Raw genomic sequence first — 16755 nt, forward strand, 5'->3', positions numbered from 1 at the left:
CAATGATTCAACGAATGCGCCTCAGGGCTCATCATGGTAAGTGTACTGTTAATCCCCTCCACCTGCTTCACCCCCAATCCATCTCCCCTCTGGCAACCACCAGTTTGTTCTCTATTTTTAGGAGTATGGGTTTTTGGTCTTTTTTCTTCATTTATTTTGTTTCTTAAATTCCACATATGAGTAAAATCACACAGTATTTGTTTTTCTCTGACTTAATTTCACTTAGCGTTTTACCCTGTAGATCCACTGGTGTTATTACAAATAGCAAGACTGCACTCTTTTTTACGGCCAAGCAAACACCGCATTGTGTGTATACACCACACCCTCTGACCTGCTCATCTGTCGGTGGACACTTGGGTTGCTTCCCCATCTAGGCTCTTGTAAATAACACTGCAGTAAATGTAGGATTGCATTCAACAATACATCTTTTTGAATGAGTGTTTTCGGGTTTTTTTTGGAGTAAATACCCAGTAGTGTGATTACTGGATCATGATAATTCTGTTTTTAATTTTCTGAGGAATCTCCATGCTGTTTTCCACAGTGGCTGCTCCAGTTTGCATTTCCACCAACAGTGCACGAGGGTTCCTTTTTCTCACATCCTCACCAATACCTGTTTCTTGTGTTTTTGATTTTAGCCATTCTGACAGGTGTGAGATGATATCTGATTGTGGTTTTGATTTGCATTTCCCTGATGCTGAATGCTTTTCCACAGATCTCTTGGCCGTCCGTATGTCTTCCTTGGAGAAGTCTTCTGAACAAGTCATTCCTTGTTCGTGTCTTCTGAATAGGCCACTTTTGATCTCTTTTTAGGCACTAAATGATAATCATGTGACCATGAAAATGAATGTATTTTCTGAAGGCCCAATATTTGTAAGAAGAACATGTATTGAAGGGATCAGGGTAGATATGAAGGAACACACTTAGGATTACAGTATTGAGGGCCCTGGTTCTTACTGAGATAAAAAATATTATACATAATATAAATAATAATAATACTCCCATAACTAATGCTAACACAAGTATGCATATCCACAAGACCTATTTATTACCTTGCTTTGACTATCTGGGACAGAATGAATCCTGTGATTTGTGGCTGAGGCCCAACTGGAGATCCATCTTCCTCTGAAAATGGCACTAAGCTCCAGGCAAGCTCCATCTTTTATCAGCTGAGGCAAGTTATCCAACCTCCCTAAGCCTCACTCGCTTTCCTCACCACTAACCTACTTAGTTACTATGATTACAAAGGAAATGCTTGATCACTGGGGACTGGGTGTGTGTTTAGATCAGAGTCCAAACAGCAGTTAAAGTTTTGGGAATTGGTGGCAAGAAAGCGCTAGAAGTTTTAAGAAATATCAACAACAAAGCACTGGCTTTCAACTGGACTCAGCTCACCCAATTATAATAAGACAGAGTTTGAGAGTTTGCTACAAAAGCTTCGATTTCCCCCCAAAAGGAGAAAATAAATGTCTTCTCCGTGGTCCAAGGGTTTACTAGGGTGTCTGTGTTCTGGGAGGATATGGTGGGTCATCTCCCAGTGAAATGACCCTTTTCCCTTTAGCACAGAAGTTTTGTGCTCTAAGACCCTGTCACTGTCAGGATGGAGATGGAATGCCAAGGCACTGGGAGGCCGTGGCCTTTAGGTTATGCACGAAGATTGCAAATTTGTCCTTTTTTTTTTTTTTTTAAGATTTCTATTTATTTATTTATTTGAGAGAGAGACAGAGAGAGGGATCATAAGTAGGCAGAGAGGCAGGCAAAGAGAGGCGGGAAACAGGCTCCCTGCTGAGCAGAGAGCTCACTGTGGGGCTTGATGCCAGGACCCTGAGATCATGACCTAAGCCTCGAAGTCAGAGGCTTAACCCACTGAGCCACCCAGGTGCCCGCAATTTGTTCTTTTTAATATATGAAGTTACTTTTTCTTTTTTTAAATAGATTTTATTTTAAAATAATCTACACCCAACATGGGACTTGAACTCACAACCCTGAGATCAAGAGTCACAGGCACTACCAACTGAGCCAGCCAGGAGCCCTTCCAGAGTTTCTTTTTAAGGGGCAAATATGTGACAAACTTAAATTGAGGTTGGCTACACAAGAAATGAAATCTCTAAAAAGTTTTTATTTGCAAGATATAAAATTTCAAATAAGGGAGGACGGTTAGAACTGAAAGACCACTTTTTGAAAGCATGATTTCTCCAGCTATAGTTACGTGTCCATATTCTCAGTGAATCCAAAGTCTGCTAAAAATAAAGTGGAACTATATAAAAATATTTTTAAAAAACCATTAGAACCATTTTTCCTTTGTTCAAAGACCAATGCTTTTCCACATTTCCCTATTTTTGAAATGGCAATGTATAATCAGTGTCAAAAGAAACTGTCCAGAGGTGTGATACAGTCGTTATTGTACATATCTGTGTGAACTGAATTTGCAAGAAAATTATTCACTTGAATTGTTTCTCCAGGTATTTGCCTTGGTAGCACTAAGCATGGCTGCCTGTGAGCTTAACACTGGATTCTGAATGCTTCTACCATCAAAGCAATGAAATAAAAATCTACATTCTGTAATTAAGACTACCGACAATTAAGGCTGTTGAGCAACAAAGAGCATCAGAAAACTCTAACGCTCTTGGAACTGTTTCCCAAGGTAGGAGAGATCTGTGAAGCCGACTCATGTAGCACAAAGGATTATTACTCAAGCACTGAATGACCACCTGTGAAAAGCTTCTGGCTTGACTTTCAACCCAACCTTTATCCAGATGCAATTCAACTTAGAGAAAAACTATAATTTTAAGCAAACAGTAGATGTACACCAAATTCTGTGGTTTTTTTCACTATGACTTGAAATTACACTGCAGAGCTGCGAAGTGTTCAAAGAGGTCAAGATCATGAACACAGGCTGTGAAAAGCAGTCCGCCCCCCGATACTATGCATAACTGTTGCTGGCCAAGTGTGATTCCAAACAGTAGCTAGATTCTTGGTATAGGAAAGGCTTACACCCAGGCTTCAATTTTGATGCTGAAAATGACAGTGGATAAAGGCCTGGACAAGCCTTCACTAGTGAGAAAAGACAATTTTTTTGGAAGTACAGATAATACAGATTTTTATCCCTAACAAGCAATTATTCAGTCAATAGAGGGCAGTTTGGAATTGGGGATATTCAGCAGTTAGCGACTGACCAAAAAACATAAAGAGAAGCACTTACGTGAATTCAAGCTGAATAGCATATTCTTTTGATATAAATGGTATCTGGTCCGGGGCTAAGCGCTTTGCCAGTTGTAGCGCACTGTCCCAGTGCTGTAAATCCCTTCTCATCTATCGGGAAGAAAGAGACCTTAGTTTCAAATGAACAAATTACTTTGCATTGTCACCATACAGTGCCAGTTTTACCAGAAGTGATTAGAAGAGCTTTTTGTTTAAAAAGTGGAACTTGAGGGGCGCCTGGGTGGCTCTGTTGGCTGGGCGACTGCCTTCAGCTCAGGTCATGATCCCGGAGTCCTGGGATCGAATCCCGCATCAGGCTCCCAGCTCCACGGGGAGCCTGCTTCTCCCTCTGACCTTCTCGCTCATGTTCTCTCTTACGGTCTCTCTCTCTCTCTCTCAAATAAATAAATAAAATCTTAAAAAAAAAAAAAAAAAGTGGAACTTGACCCTGGCAAGGATAACACAGTACTCGAACATACATTCTCAGTGGGAGTGATAGAGCTCCCACAGGGGTAAAACAGGTTCTTGGAGAGCAAAACCATCTTACTATTTTTTTTTCTTTTTTAAAGATTTTACTTATTTGACAGATAGAGATCACAAGGAGGCAGAGAGGCAGGCAGGGGTGGGGTGGGGGGAGCAGGCTCCCTGCTGAGCAGAGAGCCTGATGAGGGGCTCGATCCTAGGATTCTGGGATCATGACCTGAGCTGAAGGCAAAGGCTTAACCCCCTGAGCCACGCAGGCGCCCCAAACCATCTTATTATTACAACGGTTTGTGGTCCTCCAAAACTCAACCTCCCCAACAAAATATGATTCTTTTGGATTTAATTTTTACCCATATGAAAAAATTAAATTGAATTAAAATCAATTCCATCAATTAAGGTTAATTTTTCTTATTAGAGGGGAGAGAATTTTAAAAAATGAGAAATACTTAACTATAGGAATTGATGTTATTTCCTGAGAAAATCTGAAACTACATGACTAATAGCAAACATAAAGATAAAATGTGAACATGTTTTTCTTCCGGGCTCCTGTGGTCTTTTATCTGCATCTGGGACACAATTCCAAACATAAACTAATTCTTAAAGAATCTTTTGGAGTTCATTCCTCACTTAAGTCACACTTTGTAAAGAATTAATAATAGCTAACATTTTTCCAAGTGCTATTCTTTGCCAGGTACTATTCGAGGATATTAGCTTGTTCACTTTTCCTAACTGGGCCATTAGCAAGGAACTTTTCTTTTACCCATTTTAGAGATCCAGAGGCAAAGAGAGGCCAGTTTTATAAACAAAGTTTGATATACAGAGCAAAGTGGCAGGGCCGTGCCTCTGACCTCTTTACCTGGCTAACTCCTCAGCTTTCACACTGAGGTTAAAAGAATGACAGGTACAAGCACCCCTCCCCACCCCTCTCCACCCATCACCTCAAATCCTTTACAAATCTGGTAGCAAACAGCAAGTGCTCACAGCTAAATGCAGAGGAATTACGGTGACATTTTCCCTTTCATATCACAACCATATTCCTACTTCAATGTGTACCAGCCCAAGTTCTGAAAATTTCTCAGGGTGTCGTCAATTGTTGCAAATAATATAAAAGTATTTAAATTTTTTGTTAGAACAAAATTAATTCAGTTCACTTAAAATTTAAAGGTTTTTTTTTTTTAATTTATTTGATAGAGAGAGAGAGATCACAAGTAGGCAGAGAGGCAGGCAGAGAGCCTGATGCAGGGCTCGATCCTACGAGCCTGAGATCATGACCTGAGCCAAGGCAGAGGCTTAACCCACTGAGCCACCCAGGAACCCCAGTTCACTTAAAATTTAAAAATGGAAATTTGCCGTTGAGTAATTTGAAAAAAATGAAGTCGTAAAACCAATAGCAATTATTTTTTAAAACACCTCCTCTGTGTAATTGAGCAAGTGCTGATTTGAGGTAGGATAACGTTAATGACAATAGCTATCACTTTGCGTCTTAACTATTTTTTAAAAGATTTTATTTATTTGTCAGAGAGAGAGAGAGACAGCATGAGCCAGTAGGGTGGGGGCAGAGGAAGAAGCAGGGTCGCCACTGAATAAGAAGCCTCATGTGGGACTCAATCCCAGGACCCTGGGATCATGACCCAAGCTGAAGGCAGACACTTAACTGACTGAGCCACCCAGGCATCCCAGGGTCTTTACTATTGATCACGCAGTGCCCCAAAGGATTTAGCCTCATTTTAAAATCTTTATAACAATCCTATAGACCAGATATTTTCCCCCCTACTTTAAAGAAATGGGACCAGGAGATAGAAAGATTAAATAACTTGTCCAGGTTGATACAGAGCTGGGATCTGAACCCCTAAAGTCCCTGTTCTTAACTGCTGTTCTATATAGCCACTTGGCCTTGCACTGATCTGGGTTCTTCCCTCTGTTCTAGTCCTTCCCCTGCAATGCTCAGCTCTGGGAAAGTAAGGTCCTTGGTAAACCTCTCAGTGCACAACAGAATCTCATACGCCAAGTAAGATACATGCACCTCAGTGTCCCCATTTGGCAACAGAGACAATAACTCTCTCCTGGGATTGCTGTGAGGGTTAACTGAGTTAAAAATGTATCAAGTGCTTAGGAAAGTGCCCGTCACATGTGGGCTCTCGATAAACGGTACCAGTGCATTTTTGTAAATGCACGGTGCATGCATTTTTGTAAATTACATAATCTGTTCCCTTCGGACGCAACTGAGACTTGAAATTATTTGGTAACATTACAATTACATGTCTTTTGTGGTTCCACAGAACACAGAATGAAAGTATTTTTTTAATTAATGAATACTCAGGGGTCTTAAAGCTTAAATGTCTAAATTTCAGGAGGGGGAAGGCATAAGGCTTCCGGTGCTGAACAATTCTAACTACGTTCTTCCCAGCTTTATCCGCTGCCATACCTCCAGCGCAGCAATAGGACAGCTGGACGCAAGGTACAGGTCCTGAGCCAGGTTGAAATCACTAGTAAACATGGCAAGATGTCCCGCCAGAAGATTATAGTCTTCTATTCCCTACAAATAAAAGCAGTTTTAATGAGAAGAAATAGAAGTGTTTCATTTTTTTTTTTTTAAGCCTTTGCTTAGTAGGAAGTGGTTAAGGTTCTACCAATTAACTTGCTAATGAGTTAGGTAAGACTAACTGCGGAAACCTAACATGACTGAATACATGCCATTTAAATCCGAATGCAGTGAGTCTCAGGAGATGCTGCTTACCTTTATCTGCTCCAAGGACATCACCATGCCCACGTTTCTGATTGTCCGATAGACGCGGATGGCAAACTCCACTTCCATGTGATGGAGACAAGCTCTGGCCAGCTCATTCCAGGCAGCGTGATCATTCAGAAGCTTGCACATTTCCCAAGCATCAGAAAACCTAGCATTTCAACATATTGGATTCATCAGGGAGCTCTATTTGCCCCCTGGTTGGCAATTTTCAGGTTATATGTTATCATGTTGGGTCTTAAATTTTGCAAAAACACTTCTTCATCTGCCATCCTCATTTCCAAGTTAGGAAAAACTATATAAACTTTTCTTCCTTTATTGTACAGATCAATCTTTTTTCTTGGAAGCCTTCTTCTCCTTCTTCACCACCCCCCGGCTTGGGCTCTCTCTCACTATCTCCCTCTCTCAAATAAATAAAATCCTTTTACAAAAATGTTCTTTAAAAATTTTTTTAAATGTTTTTTAAACATTTAAAAATTTTAAATTTCAATACTTTATTTATCTATTTACTAGAGAGAGAGAGAGGCAGAGAGAGAGAACACCCACAAGCAGGGGTAGCAGCAGGCAGAGAGAGAGGGAGAAGCGGGCTCTGATGCAGGACTCGATCCTAGGACCCTGGAATCATGACCTGAGCTGAAGGCAGATGCTTAACTGACTGAGTCCCCCAGGTGCCCCCTGACTGGTATTTCAAGGGTGGTGACTAGATGAGATTGTCATGAGGCTATCAGTCGAGAGGGCGGTCGGGGAGCGCTTAGAGTATGGATTTTTCGGAGTGAGGGCCCGTGTTAGTGGGGGAGTACGGGGCAGTGGGGAGGAAAAGGTCTGGGGTGCGGGTGTGTGTTGGTGTCGGTGTGTATGTTGGGACATGTGCACGTGGGATTAGGACTGGGGGGAAAGTGGAGGCTGGAGATGAGCTGTTTTAAACAGAGCAAGTGTGAGGAGCTCACGGACTCCCAAACACACAGCTGGTGGCTAGCGGTATATACCGCATAAGTGGAAGATGCATGTTCTACAGTCCGCCTCTTATGAATGCTATTGGAGCCGTGTTAGTAGGGGAGATGCACTCAGAAAGAATCATTAGAGAAGAGGGGGCTCATGGGACCCTAAGGAACAGCAACATGTAAGACCACGGTCGGAACCACAATGGAAAGCTCACAGCGGCCGTTAACAGGTAAGAAGTAGAAAAAGGACGTCCCCAGCAAGGAAAACCCAAACTTCTTATGTCGACATTAGGATACTGTTGAAATCATGAGGCTTATTAATTATTAATTATATAATTATTAATTATTCATTTCACTGTAAGTGTGCTATTTGGGTGATGAGGAACCTCTTTGTTCTGAAGGGCTTAGGACATGTGCACTTCCTTTAGAATTTACACACAGTCTCCACCCCCCTACCTGGTTTTCTTATTTAAGCCTCACAATAATCCTGTAAATGATGAAAATACTATCATTTCCCGCTACTTTAATAGGATTTGACCTTTAAAAAGCACAAAAGCAAACTTGACACTCAGGAGAAGGGGAGAAGCCTCTGGAGTCCCCCACCTTTTGAGCATTAAAGTCTGCGACAGCATCTGCCGCAGCTCGCTCGGCCCCACGTCTTTTAAACCGTCGAGGAACTTGTGGGTGCTTAGGTAGATGTTGTTTATTTTCCCGCTCTGCGTCTGGCAGGTCAGCTCTCCGTTAAACAACAGCAAAGGTCTGTGAGAGAAGGGCACTTTGGTGCCTCCGGCCAAGATGACCTTAGACCCTAGATTTGAAAACAGACACCTTAATGTTAGAAGTGGATCTTCAGCCCATAAATCAGAAAGGAATGCTTTAATTTCACTGTCACGGAAATTTATTTACCAACAACCGCACAAGAAAAATGATTACGTACCTTGTATCGTGTCCTTGTGGAAGACGTAAGTGTACACCTTATCGTCATCGTAGGCAATAAATACGCCTTTATCCATCGGCCAGTTTTCCCAAAGAACACCTTTAATGGTTGGTGAAAAGTCTGGAATCTCATAGGTAGCATCATTAACCTACGAAACAGGATTTACAGATCTGCCCCAAGTCTGTACTGTAACTGTCATTGCTGGCCTGGGTAGGGGCCTGTTTGCTGCCTTGGCGGCCTACAGCTTTCCCACCTCGTTCACCCCAACAACTCTCCAGCCACAGCGGGAAGGAAAGTTCCTTTTCCTATTCCTGTACTAGATCTGGCTTGAAAAAAAAAACCCCAGGGTTTGTATGGCAAATCAAGGTTTTTATCTAAAACTTAGTGCAAAAAATTAAACTAATTTAAAAAAATTTAAATTTTAAATTAAAAACGGTGCATTTTCAGGAAAAACAGCAAGTCTGGACACAAAAGCTTCAGCTTAATAAAACAAACAAAAAAAGATCAAAGCTGCTGAACACAACAGAAGTTTAAACTACGAACACACTTGTGTTGAGAAAATTTTCAATACCTGGTATAGAAATGGTCCAGCTAGAGAAGAAACTAATTAATTCATACATATCTGGAAATCAAATAAACTCCACTGGGTCTGTTTTATTTCAAAACCTTCTCTAGAACACACACCAATAAATATAAAATGTACTGTTAGTGATATAAGCTATTAAAAAAAAATCAATGTACATATTCCACCGACCTCCACACACAGGCTTGTATCTGTTCTGAATGTGCAGCTGAGCCATACCCCCTCTTCCCTCCCTCATCTTGCATCTTGTTTGCAAAATAAGAAGGAAATGTAAGAGCACAGACTAGCTAATACTCTAGAGCTGAGCTGTGCAACAGAGTAGCCACTAGCTCACAGTCTGGTGGCTCTCTGAAAGCTGAAATGCGTCTAGGCTGACTGAGACGGAAGTTTAGACGACCCACTAGATCTCAGGGAGCTAGTACAAAAAAGGGGGTAAAACATTTTAGTCAAATTTTATATCGACTACATACCGAAGTATTAACATTGGGTTGAACACATTAACATCAATTTCACCTATTTCTTTTTATCTTCTTGTAAAAAAAAATGTGGTTAGCAGAAAATTTAAAATTATATGTAGTTCTAATTATGTTTCTAATAGTGCTACTTATCAGACATTGTGCTAATTACTTATTTATATGCAACCTGATTTAATTCTAACCTTATACTGTACAAGATAGGCATTCTTTTCTTAAAGATTTTATTTATTTGAGACAGAGATAGCAGAGCACAAGAGAGGAAGAGGGCACAAGCAGGGGGAGGAGAAGAGGGAGAGGGAGAAGCAGGCTCCCTGCTAAACACTGAGCCTGATGTGGGGCTCGATCCCAGGACCCCGAGATCATGACCTGAGATGAAGTCAAACGCTTAACTGACTGAGCCAACCAGGTGCCCCCAGGATAGGCATCCTTATGCCCATTTTTCGGAGAAAGCAGCTCAGGCACAAGGAAATTTGCCCAGAGTCACACAGCTAGTAAGCTGAAAAGCAGGACTTGGACGCAGTATGCAGACTGCCCCCCAGCCTATGCTTAGACTTATGCTTATGCTTCCAACCACTGCTTGACACTGACCCTAGGTTTATGCAGATGGCGCACAGTGCCACCAGACTGGGGGTAGAGTTTTTTTTAAAGGTAACCTTATATTTTATTTTATTTATTTGACAGAGAGAGAGAAAGAGAGAGCATGAGCAGGGGGCAGAGGGAGAAGCAGGCTTCGCACAGAGCAGGGAGCCTGACTCGGGCTCAATCCCAAGACCCTGGGATCATGACCTGAGCTGAAGGCAGACGCTTAACGACTGAGCCACCCAGGCACCCCAAGGTAACCATTTCTTCGGTGCTTATTACATGGCAGGCATATACTAAACGCCTTGTGCACATCGTCCCATTTCCTTTTTATGTAACAAACTACAGAGTAGGTAGATCTGCACCCATTTGGGGGGCACCACCCAGGTGCCTCTGCCTTTAGCTCAGGTCATGATCTCAGGGTCCTGGGATCAAGCCCCATACCGGGCTCTCTGCTCAGCGGGGAGCCTGCTTCCCTCTCTCTCTCTGCCTGCCTCTCTGCCTACTTGTGATCTCTGTCAAATAAATAAATAAAATATTTTTTTTAAAAAAGAAAAAAAAACTGCGAGTGCAGTTCACCATTTTATCAATGGTGAAACTGGGATTCCGATCAAAGCGAGGACTCTGGAGGAAGTCACCCCGGGCTCAGACCACAGATGCCATTTTCTGACTGTGTGACCTGGGACTGCGTGTCCAAGGTCACACAGTCAGAAAATGGCAAGTCCAAGTGAGCCCAGGCGAGGAGCTTGGGCAGCTCAGACAAGGACCCTGTTACAGAAAGGGGATTTGTCCAAGAGGGATTTCCTGGTCAAGTAGAGAGAACTCAGGGGTTATCTTGCTATTTATGGCATTTGTCCTCATTTGTTCTGTGACTGGGAGAGGAATGGGTTGAATTAAGAATTGGCCCATTGGGAATTTTGCTTCAATAATCCAGGAGCTCCTGTGGGGAAACCTGTTCCATTTATCAAATGTAACAAAGATTTATCAAAGATAAAAAGAGGAAAAAAAGAAAAGAGTTGAAGGAAGAAAAGGAGAGACAGGAAGGAAGGAAAGGAAGAGAGAAAAGGAAGGAAGGAAAGAAAGATCATGACCTCCGTCTCAGGTCATGATCTCAGGGTTCTGGGATCAAGCCTGCATCTGGCTCCTGGCTCAGCGGGGAATCTGCCTCTCCCTCTGCCCCTCCCCACCCTGCCTGTGCTCTCTCTTTCTCTAATAATTAAATAAAATCTTTTAAAAAAAAATGCCAAGAGCAGCTGTAGGCTATGTGAACTGTGACCAAGAACATACTAAATCATTAACTGGACATCAAAAGTAAGTAAATGAGAAACCCAAGTACAGTAAATGATGTAAAAACCTATCTCCTTTTTTCTAAGTTATTTTTTAAAAAAAGTAAGGGGTGTATAAAAATAAGAGTAGCTGATTCTAAAAAGGATCTACCTGTTTTTAATCTATCCTATACCAAAATACCTTTTCTTTCTGTTCAGGTTCAATAAGGCAAGAGGAAAATCAAGTGAGATGGGCAGAAAGGAGTCCCTACTTCTGAAGTTTATTGCATATCTGGAGAGAAAAGTCACATACATCAAGATTATACTGTAATATTGTTCAGTAAATAAAGTTAAAGTGTACAGAATGTAACTATTTTTCCATTTAAAGAATCTTTCTGAGACTGACACTATGAAAAACTGCAGAATAATGGAAAAAGTTTTCTTGAAGTAAATAGTTATAAAAATGGATCACAAACATGATTTAACAAAGTACTCTAATCCTTCAACTAGTTATGGAACAATGATTTTTATATATAATACATATTAAAATACTTTTCTTTATATGTTAAAAAAAATGAATGCTTAAAAAATCTTCCAGACTTACCGGACAGTAGACAAATCCATCACTTTTTTCATCAATGAAAATTAATCTGGTCCCATTTGGGTCAGGAAAAATCTTTTTCACACCAACAGGATGTCGATAATCATTAACAAATTGCCAATCTTCGATGTAGAAATACTGAATAACACCAGTCTAAAGAAAAAAAAAATCTAGTAATAGGCATAAAAAGGTTGCAAGAAAATACTTTAAGCACTTAAACACACTTCCAATTTTAAGAGAAAATGTACCATATTTTTCATGCAGGAAGAGTCTAAAACTAATATTTACTATATGTAAATGTACAGATCCAAGAGAGTAAGTGAGAATGTGATTCTCACATGTGATTCAACAGTTAGTTCTAATATTCTTAGTGCTATTGAAGTATAATTGATTTTCAGAGTTTCCACTTATAAGAAATACCTTCACTGCTTAAGAATAACTTTCAAATCATGTTATTTTTAAATATTCTTGCTGTTAATTAAGACCAATTAGAAGACTGAAATAAACAAAACCACCTCATGCAATCAACTGTATTTCTATATATTAGCAATGAACTATACATACCAAAATTTAGAAATATATTACCATTTACAATCACTCAAAAAAGATGAAATATTTAGGTATAAATTTAAGAAAACTTGCACAGGATTTGGATGCTGAAAACTATACAACCCTGATGAAAGAATCAAAGAAGATCTAAATAAATGGAGGGTATACAGTGTTCATGGATTAGAAGACTCACCATAATAATCATGTTAATTCTCCCCAACGAATACACAGTTTTAATATAAACCCATATCTTGGGTATAACCTAGGAATGAAATTCCTAGGTCACAAGGTAACTATGTCTATTTATTTATATAGATTTATTTATTTATTATTTGAGAGAAGGGGGAGGGACAGAGGGAGAGGAAGAGAGAATCTCAAGCAGACTCCCCACTGAGCACAGAGCCTGAAGTAGGGCTGGAAAACATAACCCTGAGATCATGACCTGAGCCGAAATCGAGTCAGATGCTCAACCAACTGAGTCCCCCAGGTACCCCTATGTTTAATCTCTTACAGAATTACCAGAGCGTTCTGCCAAGTAGCTGCACCATTTTAACATTCCCACCAGCAGCGTATAAGAGTTCCGATTCCTCTCCAACCCCCTCAACACTTGTTATTATCTGACTTTTTTGATTATAGCCTCATAGTAGATGTGATGAAGTCGTAACTTCACATTTACTTCTGGGTACTTATTACAGAGAAGTAAAAACTCGTTCACACAAAAACCTGTCTATGAATGTTTATAGAAGCTTCACGGGCAATAGTCAAAAACGGGAACCTATCCAGATGCCCTTCAATTGGTGAACGCTTAAACAAACTGGTATATCCATACCGTAGAATACCACTCAGCAATAAAAATGAACAAATTATTGTTGCACACAATGACTCAAATACATCTCCAGAGAAGTATGTGAGTGAAAAGAAGCAATCCCCAAAGGTTACACAGTGTATGACTCTACTTATGTAACACTACTGAAATGCCAAATTATAGAAATGGAGATCACAGTTGATCCTTGAACAACACAGAGATTAAGGTTACTGACCACTCTCATCCCAACAGCTGAAAATGCACGTATAACTTTGACTCCCCCAAACTAAATTACTAATAGCCTACTATTGACTGGAAGATTTACCGACAACATAGTTGATTAATACATACTTTGTGTGTTAAATGTATTATATACTGTATTCTTCCAATAAAGTTAGAGAAAATATTATAAGAACCATAAGAAAAAATACATTTACAGTACTGTATTTATTGAGAAAAAAATACATAAGTGGACAGGTCCTGCATTTATTGGGAAAATTCACATACTAGTAGACTCCTACAGTTCAACCCCTGTTGTAACCCTTTTTGTAACTATAACTTTGTTAGCAGGGATTAAGGTTGGGGTGAAGGCAGTAGGCAATTGAGTGTGTCTATAAAATAGCAACATGAAGGCATCCTTGTGGTTAAAGAACCATTCTGTATCTTGACTGTCAATGTTAATATCCTCCATTCTCTATCTTGACTGTCAGTGTTAACATCCTCACTATGATATGTAATATAATGTTACCATTGAGGGAAACTAGGAAAAGAGCATACTGGATCTCTCTGTTTTGTTTCTTACATGGGATCACTTTCTATTGTTTCTTACAACTGCCTGTGAATCTATAATGATCTCAAAAAAAAAAAAAAAAGTTAAAATAAAAACACATAACATCTTGGGCTTCTTATTCAGGCTAAGATAGGGTAACAGCCAGGACTTAATTTTCCTACCCCAAACAACCAAAAACAGTAGACAAAAATCATGAAAAAGCAGTTTTCAAGATCCTGGAACAATGACTTCTGCCCAAGATTTTGGAAATAAATCAGGTGAACCCTGTGAGCCCGCCAGCTTTTGCTTTGAGAGTTTCTAAGACATGGCAAAGGGAGGAGGATGCAGGCAGAGCATGGCTCCCCGAGCTGAAGAGATGGAGCAGAAAGTCTGGGGAGAACAGGCGGCCGTGGTTTGCAGGGCAGAGTACAAGAGAGAGAAGCCTGGAGAGCTGCAGGGGGTCTGCTGTGAGTCCTTAGCAGGTACTGATCCCTGCAGGCAAGTGAGAAAGCCACAGGGCCAGGGAAAGAACCATCCAAAGGGATTAGAGGGAACAGGACTGGGAATAGTAAATACTCCCAATGACCAGACTAGAAGAAATCACAGGGCACTGGGTAGAGAACTCAGAAAGATCAGAAGTGGGAATAATCAGCTAGAGACTGAGCAGTGTTTCACATCTGTCTAAGAAATCATAAACCAGACTCAAAAGGGTCAAACTGTTTCTAAGTCAATTAACTGCATCCCAGAGCAAAGCTCAAGAGTATTTTTAGCACCTGAGTGACTCAGTCGATTAGGTGTTTGACTTTTGATTTTGGCTCAGGTCATGAACTCATGGATCCTGAGACTGAGCCCCCGCATGGGGCTCTGTGCTCAGCAGGGAGCCTGCTGGAGATTCTCTCCCTCTCCACCTCCCCAAGTTTGGGTGTAAAAAAAAGGAATATTTTTAGGAATACAAAAAGATCCTGCATCCCAAAAAGTAAAATTATCGGGTATGCAAAAAAGTAGAAAAGAGGAACCATAGCTTAAAGGGGTTTAATATGATTGTGTATCTTCTATTATTTGATTTTATCTAATTTGTTGACTTATTAGCTACAACTCTATCATTTTAATGGTTGTTTTAGGTTTTGTAGTATACATACAACCTGATAACAGGCAACTACAGAAGATCCACAGCTAAAATCATACTTAATGGTCAAGAATAAGACATAGCCACTTTCTCCATTCCTATTCAACAATATAATAGAATAAAAGGCATCCATGGGGCACATGAGTGGCTCAGTGGGTTAAGTGTCCGCCTCTGGTTCAGGTCATGATCTCGGGGTCCTGGGATCCAGCCCTGTGTCAGTCTTCCCACTCAGAGGGAAGTCTACTCCCTCTCCCTCTGCCCATCCCCCTGCTAGTGTTCTGTCTCTCTCTCAAATAAAATCTAATAAATAAGTAAGTAAATAAATCAATAAATAAAAGGCATCCATATTGAAAGGAAGAAATAAAGCTACATTCAGAGATGACATGATCATCTATATAGAAAATCCAATGAATCTACAAAAAACTACTATTAACTACTCAGTGAATTCAATTAGGCTGCACTATACAGGATTAATACCCCCAAATCTGTTGCATTTCTAAATGCCACAAATGAATAATCAGATGTTAACATTTAAAAAGTAATATTATGTGTTAAAAATATGAAAAATGATAAAATACAAAAATATGAACTACTTAAGGTATAAATCTGACCGAAGGGATGCTGGGACACTGAAAATACAAAAAACACTAAGAGAAATTAAAATCTAAATGAAGGAGATATATACCTTGTTCATTGGTGAGCAGATTTTGCTAAGGTGGCAATTGATCCGTAAATTCAACATGATCCCATTAAAATTCCCAGGAGGTCTTTTGTAAAAATTGATAAGCTTATCATAAATTCAAATGGGAATGCAAAGTACTGAGAACAGCCAAGACAACTTGGAAAAAGAAACTCAAAGTTGGAGGGCTAATGCGACCTGATTTCAAGACTTATTATAAAGCTAGAGTAACTAACACAGTTTTAGTGAACTAAAACTATACTGTTTTAGTAAAACACAGACGCATGGATCAATGGAATGAGCAATTCCAGAAAAAGACCCAAACACTCATGGACAATTTGATTTCTGACAAAAGTACAAAGGAGATTTAGTGGAGAAAGGACAATCTTTTCAACAGATAGTGCTGGGACAACTGGAATATCTATAAACAAAAAAATGAACTTTGATCCATACCTCACAGCATAAATAAAAATTAACTCAAAATGGATCATAGACCTACATACAAAACATAAAACTGCAAAACTTATAGAGAAAAACACCGGAGAAAAACTCTGGGACCTTGGGTTAGGCAAAGATTACTTAGATATGACACCAAACACAATCTGTAAAAAAATAAATTGGTAAGTTGGAATTCATCAAAATAAAAAAATTTCTTCTCTATCAGCAACACTGTTGAGAGAATGAAAAGGCAACTGATGCACTGTGAGAAAATACTTAGAAAGCATATATCTGATAAATTACAGACTTGAATCCAGAATATATAAAGAACTCTTAAAAATCAGTAATCAGAAAACAACCCAATTAAGAAATGGTCAAAGAGGGGTGCCTGGGTGGCTCAGTGGGTTAAGCTGCTGCCTTCAGCTCAGGTCATGCTCTCAGGGTCCTGGGATCGAGTCCCGCATCGGGCTCTCTGCTTAGCAGGGAGCCTGCTTCCCTCTCTCTCTCTCTCTCTGCCTGCCTCTCTGCCTGCTTGTGATCTGTCAAATAAATAAATAAAATCTTAAAAAAAAATTTTTTT

General features: G+C 40.0%; 1 protein-coding gene across 1 annotated transcript in view; it reads right to left on the minus strand.

The window, feature by feature from the left end:
* Positions 1–16755, minus strand: part of WDR19 (WD repeat domain 19) — a 94055-nt gene that overhangs the window by 37107 nt on the left and 40193 nt on the right. The window contains exons 15-20 of the mRNA XM_044224494.1: positions 11813–11962; positions 8306–8453; positions 7972–8176; positions 6419–6578; positions 6107–6217; positions 3200–3309 (exon numbers count right to left, since the gene is read on the minus strand). Coding sequence (XP_044080429.1) covers positions 3200–3309; positions 6107–6217; positions 6419–6578; positions 7972–8176; positions 8306–8453; positions 11813–11962 — 884 coding nt within the window. The remainder of the gene's footprint in view (positions 1–3199; positions 3310–6106; positions 6218–6418; positions 6579–7971; positions 8177–8305; positions 8454–11812; positions 11963–16755) is intronic.

The sequence above is a fragment of the Neovison vison genome, chromosome 11 (genome assembly GCF_020171115.1).
Source record: "Neovison vison isolate M4711 chromosome 11, ASM_NN_V1, whole genome shotgun sequence".
Lineage (NCBI taxonomy): Eukaryota > Metazoa > Chordata > Mammalia > Carnivora > Mustelidae > Neogale > Neogale vison.